Below are 23,055 nucleotides of genomic sequence, written 5' to 3' on the forward strand. Positions count from 1 at the left end.
CAAAGAACCCGAGCACAAATTCACACAATACTTGCAGGCTTGATTTATCAATAATTGATAATTAATTTCATTGTCAAGTGCTGAGCAATTTAAAAACTATCTTTATAGCTGGTGAGGAACCTTCAATTTGACGTTTCCATATAAAGAAGTTCCTGTTCTGGATAGAAGTTTTGCTTCAGTGTGAGTTTTTCTCAACCCTGATTGTGGTGTTTGCTGTGCTCGTAACTAAATGAGGCTTGCATTGCATTCAGGCTAGATAAAAATATATGATATAAATGCATGCATTAATTTAAGAGCTAGTCCTATGGTAATGCTCCTCTTGTAGGAAATGTTCTCTCTCTCTCTCTCTCTCTCTCTCTCTCTCTCTCTCTCTTTCTCACACACACACACACACACACACACACACACACACACACACACACACACACACACAATCTCTTACTCTCACATTCCTAAGATATATACTATATAACGTGACAGACACTGGTGCAGTGCAGGCCTCGTCAGATTTGTGCAGTCAGCATTTACTCACACCTTCTCACACATGTTCACACACTGCCCCGATGATGTGGTTGTGCATGCTTGTTTCTGGAGGGTTCATTCGTCTTCACCGTTACTGTGTAGAGTTTAACATACAGGTACAATCACATTTATAGTACTGTCATAAACCTCAGTTTTATATCACAATACGGTGACATATTTAATTGTAGCAAACAATGGGTACATTTAAAATGAAGTCAGAAAGATTCCCAAACAGATCTCTATGTACTCCAGAATTAAAGGTGCACCGCTCTATCATGATTATTATGAAATAATCTGATCTTTTTGTTAGTTTGTTTTATTTGTGTGAAGTCACTTGCTCTATTTGTCTACTTCCCTTTCCTGTGTTCCACTTTCTCTGTTCTCTGATTGGCTGCGAAAGGCCTTACCGAACTTTCCGATAACCAGGTATCTTTGGATCTGGAAAGGAGCAAATCACCCACCTCAGGTAACCACGCCCACATTTAACTTGGAAGCCACACCCACTTTATTATAGAGAGGTAAAGATAATCGACTTTGCTTTCATAATTGACTACACAGCAAAATGGGGAGTCTGCCCTCCTTCAATGTACACACACACACACACACACACACACACACACACACAATTTTAATGTAACATCTTTAATACTACAAGTATTTCACTGAGGTTTTCAGCTCGCTAAAATATCTTTAGAAACGCATTGCATTTTCACACTTTGATCAGTCTACAAATTGCAATTAATTTCATCAAAAGAAGCATTTAATCATTATTTTCTTTTTTTTTTTTTTACACTGATATTGCATTGATATTGCATATCTTTTCCTTTAACTCTATTTAACGGCTCTTTCATTCCGCTTCCTAATTTCTGTGTGGCTTTTCACTCCTTCTTCAGCTCTCCCTCTATCACGGTATATCCTCCTGTGTTTTATGTTGGCCTTTTATAGCATTTGCTGAATTTCTCAAGGATATGGCAGCTTTGATGCTTGCTGCTTGATGCATCTAAATTGAAACCTCACCTTCTTTCTTTTTTAAGCCAATAAATTACCTATTTTATTTGTCTGTTCTCTCTCTCTCTTTTTCTCTTTCTCTCTCTCTCTCCCTCTTTGTGTATGTGTGTTTCTGACTGTAGCAATCAAGGCCTTGGTAGATTTACCTTCTGTACTGTGTCTTAAATAATGTGACTGCAGGGGACGACGAGCAAAGCTCTGTAGCCTGCAGCTACAACAGTTAAAACCAGAGATGTAGTAAAAACAAGAGTGTGTGCGTGCACGTGTGTGTGGGGGAGCGGATGGAGGTAGGCGGTTGCCACCTATGTGTGTTCATGTGTAGGTGTTTAAGTGTCTCAACAACAGTGTATTAAATAAGTATTATGTGTGGGAAAGGGAATCAACGGCAGATGTGTTTCAAAAATCATCACTCATTTTGTGAAGCATTATATTAAGAGGATGCTGCCATGAATCTTTCATCGTGCTATGATTTTACTTCCTTTTTTATTTCTTGCAGTCCTCCCTATAAATCTGCAAGGAGCTCAGGGCCAGAGAGGATGAATTATGAATGAAAGCAATACTTGAGCAGCTGTTGCTTTTTTGTCGAGCATATGTTTTTAGCATGGATCCAAAAGGACGGTTCAGTTTTTGGGGTTATTTTAGTGCACTCTATATGATTTCAGTCGTCAGTGCGTTCCTAGTTCTTAGACTTTACCCCCAAAGCTTGGAGACTACACACCGAGTGATCGCTGATCCCCTAAGAATGTTTGAGCAAGTATGTTTAAGCAGCAGCCAATGAGAGTCTGAGAGGTAACCAAATTAATTTAGCTGTCACGCACAGCAGATCCATGAATCCATTTTATCATCTATTAGTGTGGGAGTAAGTGGAAATTCCAAAATGGCAAAACAATAATAACACTTTGATGAGGAATTATTTGACATGTACTACACAAGTGGTTGTTAGGAACAGCAAAAAAAAAAAAAAGTTCCTGGCAGCAAACAAAATAAAATTAGTTATCTTTTTTTTTTTTGCGCTGTGCCTCCGGTTCTCTTTGCAGAACAATCCTCACTGCTTTTATCTCCCAAATAATATTTCCTCCACGTTTTATTTTGTTTATCTTTTTGATTTTGGTTATGAATAAAATATTGTCAAAGTCAAATGATATTTATTATTTTTGAGAAAGCAATATTTGGATATCAAGCATGCTTTGCCAGATTGAGGTGAATAAGCCTTCACCTACAGCTGGAACGCTAATAATAATAATAATAATAATAATAATAATAATAATAATAATAATATGGGGCAGTGGTAGCTCAGCAGGTTAAGGGTAAATCAGAAATGATTAGCACTCCGTTTATATTAAAACTTTTGTTGGCCGCTGTCTTATCAGTGCTTTTCGTTCAAGACTACTGCCTCCCCAGTCACTGCTGTGCAGGTGTGAACGTGTTAAATCAGTTAATTGTACTGCAGCACAAGCGAAAATGGATGCCCCACTTGTGATTTGCACGCAAGTAGAGCAACATGCAGTGATTTGCTTTTTGTGCTCTGAAGGTGTACCTGGTGCCAAAACAACTCACAGAATAGCATAAACAGAACAAATTTTGGACCAATACTCTAATGAAGGTTAAAGTTTTTTAAAGACAATCATTATTAGTGACTGAACATGGATTCATCACTCTGAGCCTTAAAGTAAATGGCAGAGTATAGAACGGAAACATCCTCAATTGCTGAGCAGGAAAAGTTTAAAAGTCAACCATCAGCTGGAAAATCCATGCTTACAGTTTTTTTTAGGATTCTCAAGGGCCAGTATTGAAAAATTAACCGGGAAAAGGCTCAACAATCAACAGTGCTCGTTGCAGTGAGACGCTTATGGAAAAGCTGAAGCCTAAACTTGGGAAGAGGACTGCTACTCACGTGCATTTTGATCTTGCAAGACGATGCAGATCTGCACACTCCCGCACACAGTGGTGCATACAGTAGTGCATTCCTGTCTCATAGCTCAGTGTAAAACGTTTTTTTTTTTATGAGGGATGACAAAAGCTTGTTGTTGAAAATTTTATTTTTTTTTATTTTTTAACATTTGGAAGTGTGTATGTGTGAGAAAAATGTGTCTAGATAATAATGAGATGAATGAAAATTTCTCTGATGAGCAAGCCAAGGGTGACGGCGACGGTGGCAAGGAAAAACTCCCTGAGATGGCAATAGGAAGAAACCTTGAGAGGAACCAGACTCAACAGGGAACCCATACTCATTTGGGTGATAACAGATAGAGATGATATAACATCATGTGTGTTATGCAGGTGAAACTTCAATATAACAGAAGTTCTTTAAATTAACATGAAGTCCAGTTCAGCACAGAGTCAGTAGGTGCAGAGGGCAGATGGGGTCTGGGTCACTGCGAGCACAGGAGCAGGATGTGTAGCTCCAACCATTATAAAGCAGAATCCAGCTGGAGCTGGTCCTTCTCTGGATGCCTCAGGATCCTCGCAGGGTCGGCCTTTGTCTACTGAAGCTGGCACAATCTCCAGATGCCTTGAGATGGGTAGAAAAATACAGAACAGATGGAGAGAATTAGCGTAGTTGCCATTCAGGATAGATGTACTGAAGTATGAAGTTATGGGATGAGTTACACGTATGCCAGATTAAAGAGATGCGTCTTGAGTCTACTTTTAAACTGGGAAACTGTGTCTGAGCCCCGAACACTGTCTGGAAGGCTATTCCAAAGCTTTGGAGCTAAATATGAAAAAGCCCTACCCCCTTTTGTACTTTCACCTGTTTGGTCTCCTGAAAGCAGCTTTGTGAGGACAGAGATTCACTTCTGATAAAGAAGTGAATACAGTGGTGCATTCCTGTCTCACAGCAGGCAATACGAAAGCTTGTTGACAGATGGACAAATTGTATTGAAAATCAAGTAGATAATGTTAAAAGATTATGTGTTTGTCTTTTCTAAAAGTCAATTAAAATAATTTCTACAGCCAGAGTGCGAATACTTTTTGACTCACCTTCGTATATGTGATAAATACAGACTTACCTATAGTAGATAGTAGTGACAAATCCATGCTGCTTAAAATTCCTGCATCTTCTTGCCCGGACGCTTCTAGAATCTATTCTGAAAAGATTTATTGATACAGTAGATGTTATTTCCCAGGCCTTACACTGAACCCAGGGAGACAGACTACATTTCCATAAAGCAGAAGTCATGCCAGATTTATCCTTGCCCTATCAGGTTATTATGTTTGAGGGAAAATAATGGTAAATATGGCTTGTTTATGATTTGTATCTGGGAGTGAAAAGGTCTGCTGTAATTGACATTTCAATCGTTTTATTTTTTTTTAAACATAGAAAGAATGTGTGTATGTGTGCGTGCCCTGCAATGGATTGACACCCTGTCCAGGGTGTACCCCGCCTTTTGCCCTAAGTATAGGCCCTGTTCACAGGATAAAGCGGTATAGATGATGAGTAAGTGAGGAAGAATCCAAGACACATTCTTTTCCATTATTTTTGTCTCACCTGTCTGTCCAGGACATTGGTGGTGGACTTGACTTAATGACCTCTGATCTCAATGAACTACACGATGCAAAATCACTTTTGACATCGCATTTTTCTCATTCTTGTTTTTTGGATTGGAGATTTTTTTATTTTTATATCATTCCATTTTTTAGACTGCATCCTCCAACACGGAGACTTGGCTATGAGAAGACGTTAAAAGAAATGAAATAGATCATGAAATGGCAATGAAGAGCAGTAATTCTTCCTCCCAAAAAATGGGAACATGATGTAGACAACACGCAAAGTTACTTAGTTTGCTTACACTTCGTAAGCATTCATCACGATTCTGGTAGTGTTTAATGAGCATATGGGTGCTTGGCGGATAAATACTGCCAAACAACAGCTGTCAAAAAAAAAAACAGCTGCAAAATCACAGAGGTGTTTATCCCAATGGGAATAAAATTAGCAGACCACCACAGAGATGGTCAAAAGACAGTAGGCAATTTGCTGTGTAATTTTCTCAGAGGAGATGGAAGAGGAGATGAAAAAAAACCTTAAGGCTGGAGTAGCACCTGCAATCCACAAAAATGTGGCAGATTCCTGTGTAAACTAGCAGACATTAAGATACTTAGACACACTATTGTTACCTGTACTGCACAAACAACAGCTTTAATTAGCATTGTTCTGTTATTTACAGTTGTAAAACCTGAAGTTCTGTCTCTGTTCCTTTGTGATTCGCCGGCTGTCTCTTTTTTCGCCCGGCTCTCTGTCCTACTCTCCATCAGCTTCAGTAATTGGGGCTGCCGATCTCTTTGAAGTTCTCCCTCAGGGCGCCGGCTGGTGTGTCGTTGTTGTGTTCCGCTGTTTCCGGGGGTTGTCGAGTTCTTCTGCGGCTCGCACCGACCTCGTGTTGACTCTGGTCTTCTGCCAGGTGGCTAATAAGCTGAAATGTCAGCCATTGATTGTGACCCACTGGGTTATATTTAGAAAAAAGCAGGTTCCAACTAAAACGGAGAACAAGAGACTGTGGAAAAACAAAAGAGGATGAGAGGTGACAGGGTGACAGGTACTGGCAGGAAGGTTTTTAGACATGCTCGTTATATGCGGCTCACGCGCGAGACAGAAACGCGGCAGAAATGCATGAGAGTTTTTAGGGGCTGGTTGTACCTCAGTGCTTACAGGTTTCAGGTCAGATTTTCCTATTCCTTTTTCATAACTCAATAAAACCTGCTTGCATGTGGTCCAGTATTTTACAGGTTATCATATCGGAGAGCTCCCCCAAAGTGTAGCTGTTAATGCTCCAGCTGAAATGACCCTCAGATAATGCATTTTTCAAGCCTTAAACACTGTTTGACTCCTCTCCAGTTTCTGTGTCTATTTAAATGAGCTACTGCTGAGCTCCAATGCAATGCTAGACAACGGCAGAGCTGCTCTTATATGAGGTCACATTAGGGGGGAAATCTTAATGGCCAATCCAAAATGGGAAAAATGAAAAATGTTTCATGTACACAGTGGAGACATAACTGAATGTTTAAAAAAAAAGGTTGTATAATAGGGCCTCTTTAAAATGAATCAGCATCACCAAGACAGCCCACCTTAATCTTTGGATGTTTTAGTGAAATGAGATCACATAATTTAAATGTATGTACTGACATTTTTTTTTTAAACAAGACTACTGAACTTTCAAGAGAAATTTATTTATATGCGTCACCATTACTGGCATCTCCACTACCATTTTTCTTCCCATAACTCTATGATTCCATTAGCATTTGGCACTGGCTCCTTTTCCACTGACATTTTAGTTTCGATGGCTGGTTTATTTAAATAAGGTTTCTTTTTTTTTCTTTTTTACTTTTTTTTACAAACTTAAATATACTGTTGTTTTTAACGTGTGTTTATGTGCGTGTGTATGTGTGTTTGTTGTGGGTCTCTGATTTCCAGTGCCCTACTCCTCCTACGTACACAATGAGCCTCGGGGCACGCCGGAGCCCGTGTCCAATCTACGTGCCAGCCATTACAGTCCGGTCTTTTACCTGTTGGACAATGGTAAGACACGGAGCATGTGGACGGGGTGAGAGGGATGGTTGATGGCATGCTGCTGTAGGAGTAGTCACGCTTGTAGTGCCTGCTGCCTAGCTGTACCTAGCTGCTAGTGCTTCTCATCTCCTCTCGCAGCTACACAATGTCAAGTTTCCATGTTTGTGCAGGTGTGTGGGAGGCTAGTGGGTGGTTGTTGGCATGGGTGCAGTTGTGTGTGTGCGTGTATGTGTGTGTGTGTGAGAGAGAGAACAAGTGGAGGATGATGAGTGGTCATGAAAGCTGTCTTCACAGTTGTCACTGGTAAATAAAACACTAGATAAGGGGCAGGGAGAGCGAGTGAAAGAGAGAGAAAGAAGAATGCGTTAACTGAAGTAGTCTTGAGGTCCAGATGGATGGAAGTGAGTTTGAGAGAGTAGAAGAATCAGCATGAAAGAGTGATCAGTCTCTTATAGTTTGGTTCATGGATGCTCGCTTGCCTTTCTAGCACCACTCTTTATCCATGCTTGCATATGTATGTATGTATGTATGTATGTATGTATGTATGTATGTATGTATGTATGTATGTATGTATGTGCTGGTGGACAATATGGGGACTTTCTCTTGCATTTTATTTTGCAGCTTGCCTGGTTTTTGCATCAGCTAATTTGGCTTTGGAATGTAGTCATTATCTAAGACATTAACAACAGGCAGATATTTATCTACTTACTCTGTTAAAATTGTACTAATTAGCTGTCTTTCGATTAGTTGTTAACATAACCTTATGTAACCCCATTCAAGCAAACACGACAAGAATGCACAAGGACTGTGAGGCTGTGTCCAGAGCATGGTAGAATGAATGGCGAAACTGCATGTGCACTTTAAACCTTTATGTCTTGGTCTTTCCTTAGTCCTTTTTTTCAGTGTATTCACTGAGTGTGACTTTAGTAGTAAGATGTTCTATATAAGATGGAAAATGAACTGCTGATTGATCCTAAAGTCACAAAATTATGTTTTTTATGATTAACACATAACAAAAAGAAACTGTCATATTTCAACAAGAAATGAAATTGTTCCTCTTTGAACTGGGCTTCTTTTTTCCATTACAAGGTCGGACTGTGGTACGAGCAACAGAAAGTGAATAAAGAGACAAACAAATGAATGAATGAATGAATGAATGAATCCAGTAATGCTCCATTATTCAAGTGTGGTTTTGTAAGATTTGTAAAAGCACAACAACAGGGAAAGCTGAAAAGAAGAAAATTGTATCAGTAATTCATGGAAATTACAGGGTGACACAGAGCAATTCGACAAAGAGTCCTATGAAAAGGATCCTAATTTACCCTTGCTATTATTTGAGTCATCCTCAAACAAGATTCTGGCCTGATGCTTATTTCCTGGAGTTGTTTAGCTGCTTATACACCCATTCAAATGCATGCATAAACACTGTGAAAGACCGACTGTGCAACAATGCAAGTCCGGCAGTGATGTCATCGAATCACAGCCCACTGCCATGGAACTGGGCCTCCAGATTACAAAGAGAGATTTCTAGAAATACCTATAAATACATATTGTTACATATTCACTACATGTAAATGTATCATTCTCCTTGCATTGGTCTTATACAGTGAGAAAAATGTTGCAGTCTGGCTCACACAAATAGACACTAAGCCTTATTAGCATCAGCAGGCGTAATGGGAGGGATTCCACCTGTAAGGCACGGGTTATTGATTCTGCAAATTTCAATTACTGCTGCATACAAGAGCAATTTCCTCAGCACCACACAGAACAACAGCACTTCTATTTGCATCCAAATCCTTCTCTGTCTCAACATATACAAGCAGCAGTCAAAGAGAGGAAGGTTACCTCGGGGCAGGCCGTACCACATGCCTCTGCACACGAGCATAGCAGGAGCATGCACCAGCAGTTTTCCTAACCCCTGGTTCATGATGTTTAACATCAGTGGCATTGTATGCACATACTGTAAAAGCAATGTTGTTTATAAACTAAAAGACATTTCACTTAGTGTAGAAGAACTAAGGCAGTTCTTAAGGAGTGCTGCTGCTTGTATGATTCACATGTTACCAATAAAAAAATCAAATGGGTTTTTTGTTGAGTAGCAAAATTACTTTCGTTCTGGCGTTTGAAAATTGCCGACTTGTGATGGCAAGAGCTGAAAAATACAAGGAGGGTGTCAGGGTGAACTAACCTGGGCGACCAGATGACTTAGCTTTAGCGATTAGCCCAATGTAGCGTGGATGGTGAACCCAAACGCGGATGAAAGCGAATAGGCAGGATAACCACGCGATTTAGTTTAAGGACTCTCACAAAAGGGGAGCAAGGGAAAAACACAAATTTAACCCGCGTCCTATAAACACACACTCAAAATCAGAAAGCAAAACCCAATAAAGTGAGTACTCACGAATCGATGGATGGAAAGCCAGAACCGACATGGGCTGAACTCAATGACTGAGCAAGATGCTATGGTTTGTTTACTCCTTTTATACTTCCTGGTTTGCGACCGCTTCACTTCCGGGTCCTAGTGCCGGTCGTGTTCTGAGTGTGCATGACAGTACCCCCCTGTCCAGGACCGGCTCCAGACGGTCCTGAGGTGGAGGATACCCGACGACGGTAGTCTCGGATTAGTTCCTGGTCGAGAATGAAACGGGCCGGAATCCAAGACCGCTCCTCGGGGCCGTAGCCCTCCCAGTCGACCAGGTATTGGATACCTCTGCCCCGAGGACGCGAGTCAAGGATCCGGCGTACCGTGTAGGCGGGACCACCGTCGATGATCCGGGGAGGAGGAGCAGGGGGGGTGGGTGGAATCATAGGAGATGTGGTGAAGTGTTTCAGCTGAGAGATGTGGAATACTGGATGGATCCGGAGCGCCGCAGGCAGCTGGAGCCGGTAGGTGACGGGGTTTATTCGTAGAGTAATGCGGTATGGACCAATGAACCTAGGTGAGAGTTTGCGTGATTCGGTGCGAAGATGAAGATTTTTTGTAGAAAGCCATACCCTGTCACCTACGTGGTACAATCGTCCCGGGGGGTGTCGACGGCGATGCTGGGCGATGTAGCGGGTGTTGGCCTGCCGGATGGATCTGTTGGCCTGGTTCCACAGCCGCCGACACCGGCGGACCAACTGTTGGGCTGACGGCACATCAACCTCCGGTTCGGGGTGGTTGAACATAGAGGGTTGAAAGCCGTAGCATACCTCAAATGGGCTGAACTTCGTGGCTGAGGAGGTGTGAAGATTGTGGGATAGTTCTGCCCAGATGAGGTAGCGAGCCCAGGAGCGCTGACGATCGGCGACGAAGCATCTCAGGTAGCGCTCCAGTTGTTGGTTGGTCCGCTCCGTCTGACCGTTAGTTTGTGGGTGGTATCCGGATGAAAGGCTGCAGGTGGAGTCGATCAGACGGCAGAAGGCTTTCCAGAATTTGGCAGTAAACTGGGGCCCTCTGTCCGAGACGATGTCCTTGGGGAACCCATGCAGGCGGACTACATGCTCTAGTATCAGCTCAGCTGTCCTTTTGGCTGACGGGAGTCCAGCGAGAGCCACCAGGTGCACGGCCTTAGAGAACCGATCGACGATGGTCATTATGATGTCTTTTCCTTCGGAGACCGGCAGGCCCACGACAAAGTCGACGGCAATGTGCGTCCAGGGCCTCCGGGGAACCGGAAGCGGTTGAAGGTCTCCCGATGTAGGTTGATTTGGATCCTTGGCCCTGGCGCACACTGGGCACGCCTGAACGAACTCTTTGACGTCCTTCGCGAGAGATGGCCACCAGAAGTCTCGTTCGATGAAGAGATGGGTCCGTCGCGTGCCCGGGTGTCCAGATATGGGAGACGAGTGACCCCATTGTAAAACCTCAGATCTCATAGTCCCGGGCACGTAGAGCCGTCCAGGCGGCACACCTGCCGGTTCGGTCTCTGTGGTCTGCGCCTGGCGGACTCTCGTTTCCAAGTCCAATTGAAGTGGAGCAATTATCTTGGAAGGTGGGAGGACAGGCGCGGGGTCCGCCCGGGGAAAATCCAGCTCCAATTGCCGGGAGAGAGCGTCCGCCTTGGTGTTCTTGGACCCCGGGCGGTAGGAGAGGTGGAAGTCATAGTTCTCGAAAAATAATGCCCACCGCGCCTGTCGTGGGTTCAACTGTTTTAGATTTCTGATGGAGATGAGGTTTTGATGGTCTGTCCAGATAATGAATGGCTCCCTGACGCCCTGGAGCCAGTGACGCCATTCCTCCAAAGCCCACTTTATGGCCAGCAGCTCGCGGTCCCCTACCCCGTATCGCTGCTGAGTGGAGTCAAATTTTTTGGAGAAGAAGCTACATGGGTGTAGTTTCTGATCTGGACCCCGTTGGGAGAGAACTGCTCCAGCGCCCACATCTGAAGCGTCCACCTCCACAACGAATGGTTTACTGACATCAGGGTGAAGAAGAATAGGAGCGGTGGTGAAACGGTGGCAGAGATTCTTGAAGGCGGCGATAGCAGTAGGGTTGAAGTGGAAAGGGAGAGATGAGGGCCGAGTCAGAGCGGTTAGGGGGGCAGCAACTGTACTGTAGTCCCGGATAAAGCGACGATAGAAATTCGCAAACCCGAGAAACCGTTGGAGTTGCTTAAGGGTCTTGGGTAGGGGCCAATGACGCACAACCTCCAGCTTCTGCGGGTCCATGGCCACACCCTGGGGCGAGATGACAAAACCCAGGAACGTGGTGGAGCGCTCGTGAAAGGCGCACTTTTCCAACTTACAGTACAGTTGGTGGGCGAGTAGTCTCTTTAGAACCGCCCTGACGAGCTGGATATGTTCTTCAGCGGTGCGTGAGTAAATGAGGATGTCGTCGAGATAGGCGAATGCCCACCGGCCAAGCATGTCACGGAGAACGTCATTAATCAGATGTTGAAAAGCGGCGGGGGCATTACATAGTCCGAAAGGGATAACAAGACTCTCGTAGTGTCCAGTTGGAGTAATGAAGGCCGTCTTCCACTCATCGCCCTCTCTGATGCGCACCAAGTTGTAGGCGCTCCGGAGGTCCAACTTGGTAAAGATGGTGGCACCAGAGAGGGCGTCCAGGGCTGAGTTGGTAAGAGGCAGTGGATGTCGGTTTTTAATGGTTATGTTGTTTAGCCCCCGATAGTCGACACATGGGCGAAGTTCGCCTCCCTTCTTCTTCACGAAGAAAAACCCCGCGGCGGCAGGTGAGGAGGAGGGCCTGATGGTACCTTGGCGAAGAGCGTTGGTGACATACTCCTCCATCGCCTGCGTCTCTGTGGGTGTCAGCGAGTAGAGATGGCCGCGGGGTGGAATCGTGCCAGGTTGGAGATCAATGGCGAGGTCGTACGGGCGTCGTGGAGGAAGGTGTGTAGCTCTCTTCTTACAGAAGACCTCGGCTAAGTCCCGATATGCCTCGGGGATGGCGTTGGTGTCGACGTCGGGGGCCTCGGACTCCCGAGAGCACGTCCCAGCCGTCGCCCTTAGGCATAGTTCGGTGCAGGTCGCGCCCCACTGTAGAACCCGATGTTGTTTCCAGGAGATGAGAGGGTCATGTTGTTGCAGCCAGGGGTGTCCGAGGATGATGGGAGGTGAGGAAAGGGAGGTGACGTGGAACCTGAGTTGTTCTTGGTGTTGATCAATGGAGAGAATGATAGGTTCCGTCTGGGAAGTGATTGGACTGGTGGATAGGGGGCGACCGTCGACAGATGTGATCCGAACGGGCTGGGATAACGCCTCAAATTTTACACCCCATTTTTTGGCATAAGAAGAGTCAATGAAGTTACCTGCTGCCCCGGAGTCGATGAACGCAGTACTTCTGACTCGTTTGTGGCCAAATTGGAGGATTACCTGAACCGTAAGTCGAGAGGTGGTGGTGTCGGTCGTGGTGGAGATATGGAGGGGGCCCGGTGAGTCTCTCCTCAGCCTCACCGGGGCTGGGCGTTTCCCGGACGAACAGGACAGATCGCCCGGTGGTGTGCCGCGGACCCACAGTAAGCACACAGCCCCTCTCGATACCGGCGCTCACGTTCGGTGGCGGTCAGGGAGGCGCGTCCTAATTGCATGGGTTCCCCGGCTCCGGTGTCAACCACGGCAGGAGGTGGAGATCCGACAGGTCCAGTAGTGGCGGTGGTGAAAGTGGTCGGCGGTGAAGGTGCAGAACGGTGATAGGTAGGAGCAGGCGGCAGGGTCCTCGGGGCTGGCTTCGGACGAGAGAGGAGACGTTGATCGATGCGGAGGGCCAGTTGTATCAGTCCCTCCAACGTGGCTGGAAGCTCTCGTCCGGCAAGCTCGTCTTTTATACGTGACGCCAGCCCCTCGTAATAGGATGTCCGGAGCGCGGCGTCTCCCCAAGATGTCTGCACGGCGAGGGTCCTAAACTCTGCGGTGTAGCGACTCACGGACAATCCACCCTGCCGCAGGTGATACAGCTTGGTGTCGGTCTCCACCTCGCCCGCAGGGTGTTCGAAGGTGAGTCTGAGTTGACGTGTAAACTCGTTGTATGAATGGGCGGTGTCCGAGTCTGATTTCAGTACTGCCGTGGCCCACTCTGCTGCCTGCCCAGATAGCAACGAGACGAGGAGAGCAATGCGTAGCCGATCGGTGGAGTATTTGGTGGAATTAAACTCAAACACCAGATCGAGCGCTGTTAGGAACACACTACACTTCCCGTCCGTGCCATTCCATTTCTCTGGTAGTGAGAGAAAAACATCAGAAGAAGGGGGGGGGGCGGGGTGATGCGGCGCCGCGACCGCCGCGGCGGGAGGCCGGCTCGCCGCGCTAGCAACAGCCGCCCGGAGATCCGCGTTTCCCTGCCTGAGCTCCGCCACCTCGCGGCGCAAGGCCGCGACGTCTTGGAGGCCCTGGCACAGAGTAGCAATCTCCCCGGTTAGCTTATTGATTAGCCCGGCATGCTGGTCAACCACGTCGCAGAGGTGCGCGTAATCCGCTGGGTTCACCGCTTTAGGCTCAGTCATTCTGTCAGGGTGAACTAACCTGGGCGACCAGATGACTTAGCTTTAGCGATTAGCCCAATGTAGCGTGGATGGTGAACCCAAACGCGGATGAAAGCGAATAGGCAGGATAACCACGCGATTTAGTTTAAGGACTCTCACAAAAGGGGAGCAAGGGAAAAACACAAATTTAACCCGCGTCCTATAAACACACACTCAAAATCAGAAAGCAAAACCCAATAAAGTGAGTACTCACGAATCGATGGATGGAAAGCCAGAACCGACATGGGCTGAACTCAATGACTGAGCAAGATGCTATGGTTTGTTTACTCCTTTTATACTTCCTGGTTTGCGACCGCTTCACTTCCGGGTCCTAGTGCCGGTCGTGTTCTGAGTGTGCATGACAGAGGGTTTATTGCCATGACTCCAGAACCTCAAGCTACTTATATTACTGACTACACAAAGACAGAGCTAGAAGAAATCATTTTTTAGACTGCAGATTTCATCCATAATTGCATGCCTTTTCTTATATTACAGTATAAAATGTCAAAAGTCAAGAAATATGATATATGATGTAGCTTTTTTTCCATCGAAGACCATGTTTGTTTCCGGTCATATTAACTACTGTAAAGAAGGCTGATCTTACTAGGAATTATCAAAGCTGATCTGATCATAAACTGCTTTCCTTTTCCAATCTGCATTAATCTTGGGCACATTGTTAAGATCAAATATATGTTTGGCTGGAGTGTGTGTGAATTTAGACCCTGGCATTTTAAAATATACTGGATTTGCAATGAAATAATCTAAATCAATATCAATAATATAAATATAAATATCAATAAAAAACATGCAAATAATGAATATAATCACATTTGTGCATGATTATACCAAGGTTAAGTGTCACCAAAGCAATCAGAATAAATTCTGATCACTCTATTCATCAAGCGGAATCATAAAGCTGAATATTAAATATGAATTTGATGTAGATATATGTGGATAACAGGGGTGTGTCATATGCATGGGGAAATAAGGAAGGAGAGGGCAGAAACATAAATAGTTGTTTATTCTGACATTTTTTTTCATGAACCAGACAATTAGCTACCCCTTAAATATCCTTCTTACCATATTTGTGTAATCAGATCAGCTGATCAGATTTGTATTTACAAATAATAATAATAATAATAATAATAATAATAATAAATAAGTAATTAATTAATGCAAGATTTCTGTGAACACCTTAAATTAATGCTGCTTCATTTTAAATCTATTTTGGTGGTGTTGTGAGGTAAAATTACAAATGGAAATCATTGTTTTAATACTACAGTATTGTGCAAAAGTCTTAACCCACCCCTTAACATCTGACTTTAGCAGTATACTAATCACTGGTTCATGCCTTAAGTTAAATGAATTCCTGGTCACTGTGTAGTTTAACAAAAAACATTCCTCTGAAACTGTTCAGATACAGGGACTGGACTCAAAATAAAACCAAAAGTTGGCAAAAATGAGTGCCAAAACGTCCTTCAAGAAGCCTGGAGAATTATTCTTCAAGCTGCATTAAAAATCACAGGAACGTCTGGCTCTCAGGGGGCAAAATATGAAGAAACGAGGGTTGGCTCAAAATCTTTGCGCAGTACTGTGTTTTACTAATCACTAATCTCATAATCACTGCCACTGGAAATTTTTAAGCAGTGAGGCATTCAGACTAAATAGCATTCATAAAACACATATGATTGAATTTTATTTCGTATAGAAGTTAAATATGTATAAATTGCCAGCGGTTTAGCTCTAATGAGCCACGGTAAGCCAGGTGATGGTGGCAATGATGTGGAACCTTGAGAAGAACCAGACTCCAATCCTGAGACTGAGAAGTGTGATCATAAATACATCTCTTCTATGTGAACTATAAGGTCAAAAGTACAATTGTACAAGAGGAAATTCATTTTAGTTATCATGAAGTGCACTTTGTTGTGGTTTCCAGCTGTTGACTGATTGAGACAGATTGAGTTCAAAGCTGTTTGTTCACTTCCCAGAACAGTGCTGCTTTTTACGTACAGGAACTGGCTTTATGTTGTGGTTGAACAAAAAAACCTGTACACTTTTCTTTTCTGATATTTTTCTATATATACTGTGTATATATATATATATATATATATATATATATATATATATATATTTATATTTATATTTATTTATTATTATTTATTTTTTTTAATATTATTATTTTTAAATACCTCCTGGTTGACAGACATGCTGGACTTGAAAACTTGTTAGACATGTGAGGGGTATTGCTTAGCAACACTCAATACAATATTATATTGTTGTTGTATTGTGTAAAATATTTAGATCCAGAAGTTGTTATTATGGTTATAAGTATGTGATTATATACAGTAGTGGTTCACCTCTCAAATACGAGCTGAAGAAACCGTTCCGGCTCTGGCAGCAGGCACGCTGATATACAGACTTCATTTAAAAACACTTTATTCAATCACTTGTTGTTCTCCATGGTGTCTCTTTTCAGCATTATCAACCACAATACAGTATATAACACAGCCAGTAACATGTTTCCTAACAGCCTCTGACCTTTGCTGCAAAATGCTTGCAAAATGTTGCCTTCTGAGTTATTTCTTCTTTATATAATTTATTTTTTTTTTCCCATGAAAAAATTCTGTTAGGGTGAATGCGCGTATATGTTTAATATGGTTTTCTTTTTTTGGGTTGTTGTTTTGTGGTTCTACTATTGTGAGAGCGCCACCAGACCACACTGAATCCTGAATTTACATTCAGGAGCAAGGAGCACAGATCTTTAACAATGCATTTCCATTATTTTTTTTGCGAAATAAGGTTTTTTCAATAAAGTTATACATATATGTGAGTACCTGTATGTTCCAAACAGTGGAGTAGAGTGGAATCTCTGTTTTCTGGTGTTTAAATGTGATTACGCATGGGGTAGCATGGTCAAGAATGCACCACTGCATGTATGAATGTTGATTCTTTTATAAATATTTGACTTTCATTTACCTTATTTATTACTTTTCCCTGTTATGTTTCATTATGTTTAATTTTTTTGTTCAGTTTGAAACTCCCTTTTGCTTTTTGTTTCATGGATTAATTACCTCCTTCTTTCCTGTTTCTTTTTGTTTCAGTAAAGGGACCAGGCAGAAAGTTAAGTCTACCCACTGATCTTAAGAGTGATCTTGGTACGGTAGGCCGAAAGCGAGCAGTTTTTCTTTGAACTTTTGCCTTCCTTTTTGACTCATCTACCTTTCTCCTCATACTGTTACCAAGATCATGCTGAGGGACTTTTGTTCTTTTGTGCTCGTTGCTTTGTTCTTTTGTAAATTCCATATGTAACTCACTTTCTCTCATTGGGCAAGACTGATGAATGGCAGACACCAGCGTACTCACTTTCTTTCTGTGTGCGGTCTCTAAACTCATCTTTCTTTCAGTTTTTTGAATGTTTACTCTGTGTACATTTTGCAAGTGTTTACAAAGGTAGTTTGTACCTCATAATCATTCTTTCCTTGGAAAAGTCTCACTCTAAAAATGTTGCTTTGACTCTATCACGGTTGGTTCATTCCTTATCCCTAAACGGCCTTGCTCCATCCAAGTCGGACCATTTTATACCTCGGCATAACTACACTTTATCCCTATTGGATCATTCTTTAAGTATAGAAAGCCTGCTCCATTGTGATTGGACCATCTTCTAGCTCTGAACAGCCATGCACTGACTTGGACCATTCTCTGGTGTTGCTTCATTGTGATTGGTTCATTCCTTTATCTTTTTTAAATCTACAAAATCTGTTTCTCACTACCTTTTTTTGAATTCCACTTTATGCTACTTCTCTTTTCTCTCCTGTGTGGTCGTTCTCGCATGCTTCAGTTTAGGGCTGAGCATTTTCCTTCTTTACAAATTCCTTTTACCTGCTGCGCTAGTTGTAACACAGATGTAATAACCACCTTCTTTCAGGAGGTATGATTTGTACGTTAAGAAAAATGGATTGAGAAGATAAAGACTTTTGTTCGACAATAAAGTTAAAACTTAGCTTTGGTTTGAATGGACCAAGGAGCTAATTTGCAGTCCAGGTTTTTGAGACTGTTGCAGGTTATATTTACTGAATTAAGGGTTGAAAAGGAGCCGCGAGCCCTAGCAATATAAAAAATATAAAATGCTGGTCTTGAATGGAATCCCTGACTTGCGTGGTTGTGTGTGTGTTTGTGTGTGTGCGTGTGTTTATATGATGGTGCAAGTAAACCGATAGGTGTATATCAACTGTAGGTTTGGGAGATGTCCTTACACCCACAGTCCTCTATCCTACACAAGTTTCCCCTGGAGTGCATTGTAACAATACTTAATTTTTAATGCTGAATTTTATTGGAACAAGAATGTCCAGTGTAGAGGTTTATTATGCAGGCCAGGGGAAACAGATATGAAGACACCGGCAGCCTAGGCTTCCCTTGGGCTTTTCCTCATCCTCAGCAAACAAACAGCATTTAAACAGAACACATTAAAAGATAAAATCTTTGCAATCTTGCATTTATTCCAGTGTCATGCCCTTAGTATTATATGGCTCTTCAATTAATTCTTAACACATAGGACACTTATAATTTTAATGACATGAAATATAGGTTTATATAGGAGTAAAAAATATCCTGTAAGACTTTAAAAAAAATTTTTTTTACATTTTTCTGCACACTACAGTACAATAATCATATATTATGTAATTATTTGTTACTCTCAGTGTGGATCTTTGGAGAATTTGTGGTGAATTTTGATTCCTTTGATTGTGCGTTTTTCCACACCATATCAAATCTTTACACACAAAACTATATTATTTTGATCTCTACTCTAGATATTTTAAAGAAGAGACACTAAGAGAGGATGAGAAATTCCCTTTGCAATGCCAATTTCTTGCGAATGAAAACTCTACCATTTTCAGTTTAGTCTCCTCCTTTGCTTTGTCCTTTGCTTTTCTCTTTTGCATTGTTTTATTTCTATAAGCTAAAACTAACAATCCTGCAATTACATTACATTTCTCTTTGATGTTTTACTCTCCGTTTCCTTATCATTTAACTTATCCAGCTTTTTCTTTGTTTCCTGCTCTCTTACACCTTTCTCTCTCTCTCTCTCTCTCTCTCTCTTACTCTGTCTCTCTCTCTCTTTCTCTTCCCTCTCCTCCTCTGTTCTTCATTTCGGACTTTCCCTAGCTCGCGGTTGCACTTGTGCTAATGCTTTGCCCGTTGTTTCAGATCATGTGAATGGACATTGCACTAGTCCAACTTCTCAGCCATGTGTGTCTGGGAGGCCCCGTGCTCCAGGGGCCCCTGAGGGGCCTCGTCTCACCCGCCGTGGGCCCGGACGACCGCCATTCCGCAAGGCCCAGTCAGCCGCATGCATGGAGGTCTCTTTGCCTGTGTCCTCCCTCACCGAAGGTGTGTGCTTGGTCTCCATGTTACCCTTTATTACCCCCCCTCCTTATTTTTCCCTCCCCCTTCTCTCCTTACCCTCCTTTCCTTGCATGTTAACCACTCATCAGGGGATAGGAGCTAGAAAGAGGGTAGGTGCCTGGTAGCCATATTCTCTAACTGATTCATTTGATTGCTTTCTTTTTATAAACTCTCTCCTTGAGGAGAAATTGGTGACTTCAAATGGACCTGTTGAGTGTCTGATTGGTATATAATGAGGGAAACACAGTGCCTTTTTAAGCACCAATTTCCTTATTTTTCACGGCAAAAACATAAACCTTTGGTAATGAGTTTTTGTGACTTTGATTCTTTACTGGTTTGTGCTACAAGCTGAATAGGCACATCCTTTAAACATATACAGCTAATCAAATTCGCTGCACAGGATTGAAATAAGAATAAAAAAAAAACAAGAAAGAAAGAAAAAAGAAATGCACAAACCATACCAGAGCAAATCACAAAAATGAATCAGCTTTGTGAGCTTTGGGGGATTCTTCCATCCCTCTTATGTTTGAGACTATATTGATGATTCAAACATAAGATTGAACTCAATTACTGATATGATCCAAAAGATCAGTATCATTGTGAATCTGCTTTGTCGGGTCTATTCTCTGCTGAAGCTTCCATCATAAGGCGCTTTAGATCAAATGTGCAATATTTTGTTTATTCTGTAGTCAAAGGCACACCCTTATAAGAAGTATAGTCTTCATCCAGTTTCACACAATATGCCAATAAAGGTTATTAGTATTAAGACAGCATTTATGGTTGGAACTTAAAGAGTCACTGTTCACATGGAAGGTGAGGAGGCCTGCTTTAAGTGACAAAAAAATTTAAAATATCTCGACTTAATTGGAATAAATTGCATGCCTTCCGAATGGCACTTCAATCATTTCATGAAAAGCAAATGTGCAACGCTGATGCACAAAAGTGGGAACCCTGCTGAGATCATTAACAGTGCCAGCTATAATGGCTATAATGAAAAACATTTACACAATTGCTCTGCACACTGCTGACTTCGGGGTCTATTTCATGATCTGTAGTTAAAATACATCTTTAAAAGATCTATATTTTTAAAGATATGTTCCATTCATTACAGTTTACAGAAAATAAATGCTATATCCATGCGTAACGAATTCTACAAATGCGCAAAAAACAATATTAAAAACAATATTGAACTAATGCAGTAATTTCTCATCATTATAACGTGGTGAGAAAAAACTGTTTAAGCTCTACAGTATACTGACAGCTTTGCTACTTGTGTTGGCATTGTGAATGTTTATGCTATTTCGCAAAATGACTGAGAATGAAATTCATTCCCGTGGTGGCTTTCCCACAATTCCAAACTGTTAGTGAGAGTAGGTCGAATTGTCTAAATATTTTATTCTCGGTTGCTTGACTCAGCACATGCAATAATATTGGCTATGAACTGGCTATGCCTTACCTACAATTTTTTTTTATTCTCACAATGTTTTTTTTTTAAGTACTCACAAATCACATTATGATGTGCTTTTGCCTCGGCTACTAACCGTTCCAACCTCACTCCAAACGGACACAAACAATTTAAATATGAACTACCTACAAAATTATTTGCTAAGTGTTGTCAACAACTGCTACTATTTCTCTCCGACCCTGTAAGATGTGTCCATACATCATTTTTTGGTCATGGACCAGATGATATCCAGTCAGCTCACCTGTTAACAACCACGTGGATCTCCCTGTTTTGGAAACCTTCTTATGAACATCTTTCTTTTTCTTTTAACATTTAACACATGGTGAAAATATTCATGTCGTCTATCTAGCGAAAAATAAGCACTTACTGAACACTCCAGGGCTGACCCTCAAATCGCTTTGTCTTCCCCAATATTACGTCCAATATATTGTTGGTGGAAATACCTCCTTCTACAGTACCACACTACCTAGTGCACTATGTGGTAATTAATTTGAAATGCAGCCATCTAGCCAACATACTGTACATAGCACTGCACTGCTTGGGAATTGCTCCATCATCCAATATGGCTGGTGATCACATGGGCACACGTGTGTGTAGCAGATCATAGCAGAACAGTGGCAGTTCTTGTCTAATCATGACAGTTTAGGAAGGTTTATAGTTAAATGGTAGGATTTCCACCAGTACATATTTTTGGACTCTAAAATCCATTACCAAGCGGGACAAACACCCACTGAGACCTAATGGACCGCTATGATCCACCTACAAATAACTTACACAATGCTATGATGTTGTTTTTTTCTATACAGGTATATTTTAAATTTTCAAGCATTTTTGAAATTTGTTGTGATGGATCGGATTTTTCCCAGACTGAGCCTTACCAAACTGGGATGATTCCTGAGATTACACCAAATTTGGATCAAATTCAAAAACATGGGAAAGAGCCCGAAGGGAGAATTACCTTCATTATCATTATGTGTGTGTGATGTAAAAATGTGTAATGTCTTTAGTGTTAACTTTACAGTAGGTAAATTAATTAAGATAACTTACAAAAATACAAATAAAAAAATAAACATAATAAAGATGTAATGATGTGTCCCAGTGTGTATATATATATATATATATATATATATATATATATATATATATATATATAGTTTCCAGTGGTGCAAATCTAATTAAGGTAAAAGGATAATAACACTCCGAATACAAACATTATGAAGGTCTATAAATACTTTCGATAGACTGGTGCAAGGACGTCCTCATGAGGCTACTAATTACTTTTCTATAAGTTGTTATACAGTGAGAATGGAGTCTCACAGCTCAGGGGAGGAAGGAAGGAGCTGTTTGCTAAATTATTATTAAGTAAGATATAACTGACTTCACTGTATACTGTATACTGTACATAACATACGGTGAGGCTCATGTTTGTGTAGGAAATGAATTACCTAATAATCTGCCTTTATGTGCTTGTATGTATTTACAGGAGCCATTTATTTGTGTTTTTTTTTTGTATTTTTCATTTTGTGTCAACTTTTCCCACTTATTGTGCACATGCACATGAGTTATCCGAGCAGCACGATAAGGTTCTGAAACTACAACTTTGTTTTTTTTAATGACATTACAGTACCACCTCAGAATGACTTTTCACTTCTCTTTGATCTTACAGTATATCAGCAATAGTTGCTCTCTCTCTCTCTCTCTCTCTCTCTGTTTCTGTCAGTCTCACTCTCTTCCACTTCCACACACACACACACACACACAGTCTCTATTCTTAATCCTGTTTACATGAAGGACGCACCCCAGGACAGAGCACTCAGCAGCACACAGCGTCACCCTTGGTTCTTTTGATTGACGATAACGCCACCATCCTTCAGGTGTCTATACGGCAGAGGGCTTTTATTATTAGAAGTGATTTCCAGACAGACCGAGAGCACATTAAAGGCTTATTTCAGGATCGACTTTTTTTACTTCACAGACTAGACGAAAGAGCTTTTCAGTTCTTCGCTTCCTTTTTAGCTAGATTTGTATTGTACACATTTTTTCCCATTGAACTGATTTTTCCTTAAACTTTCAGACTGTCAAAGTTTTATAATGGCCTTCAGCTGATTTTTTTGTTTTGTTTGTTTGTAATGTATATATGTAAACTATAATAGTCCGGTGTTTCCTTGTCCTTATGTCAGAAATTGTCC

General features: G+C 42.0%; 1 protein-coding gene across 3 annotated transcripts in view; it reads left to right on the forward strand.

The window, feature by feature from the left end:
* The window catches only part of stxbp5l (syntaxin binding protein 5L), a 137,922-nt gene that overhangs the window by 106,311 nt on the left and 8,556 nt on the right, over positions 1 to 23,055 (forward strand). For 2 of the 3 annotated variants that reach the window (XM_053496124.1, XM_053496126.1), the window contains 4 exons: positions 923 to 988; positions 6,941 to 7,045; positions 17,100 to 17,153; positions 19,204 to 19,386. In XM_053496124.1, coding sequence (XP_053352099.1) covers positions 923 to 988; positions 6,941 to 7,045; positions 17,100 to 17,153; positions 19,204 to 19,386 — 408 coding nt within the window. The remainder of the gene's footprint in view (positions 1 to 922; positions 989 to 6,940; positions 7,046 to 17,099; positions 17,154 to 19,203; positions 19,387 to 23,055) is intronic. The other variant, XM_053496125.1, reaches the window with a different exon arrangement.

This window comes from Clarias gariepinus, chromosome 5, assembly GCF_024256425.1.
Source record: "Clarias gariepinus isolate MV-2021 ecotype Netherlands chromosome 5, CGAR_prim_01v2, whole genome shotgun sequence".
Lineage (NCBI taxonomy): Eukaryota > Metazoa > Chordata > Actinopteri > Siluriformes > Clariidae > Clarias > Clarias gariepinus.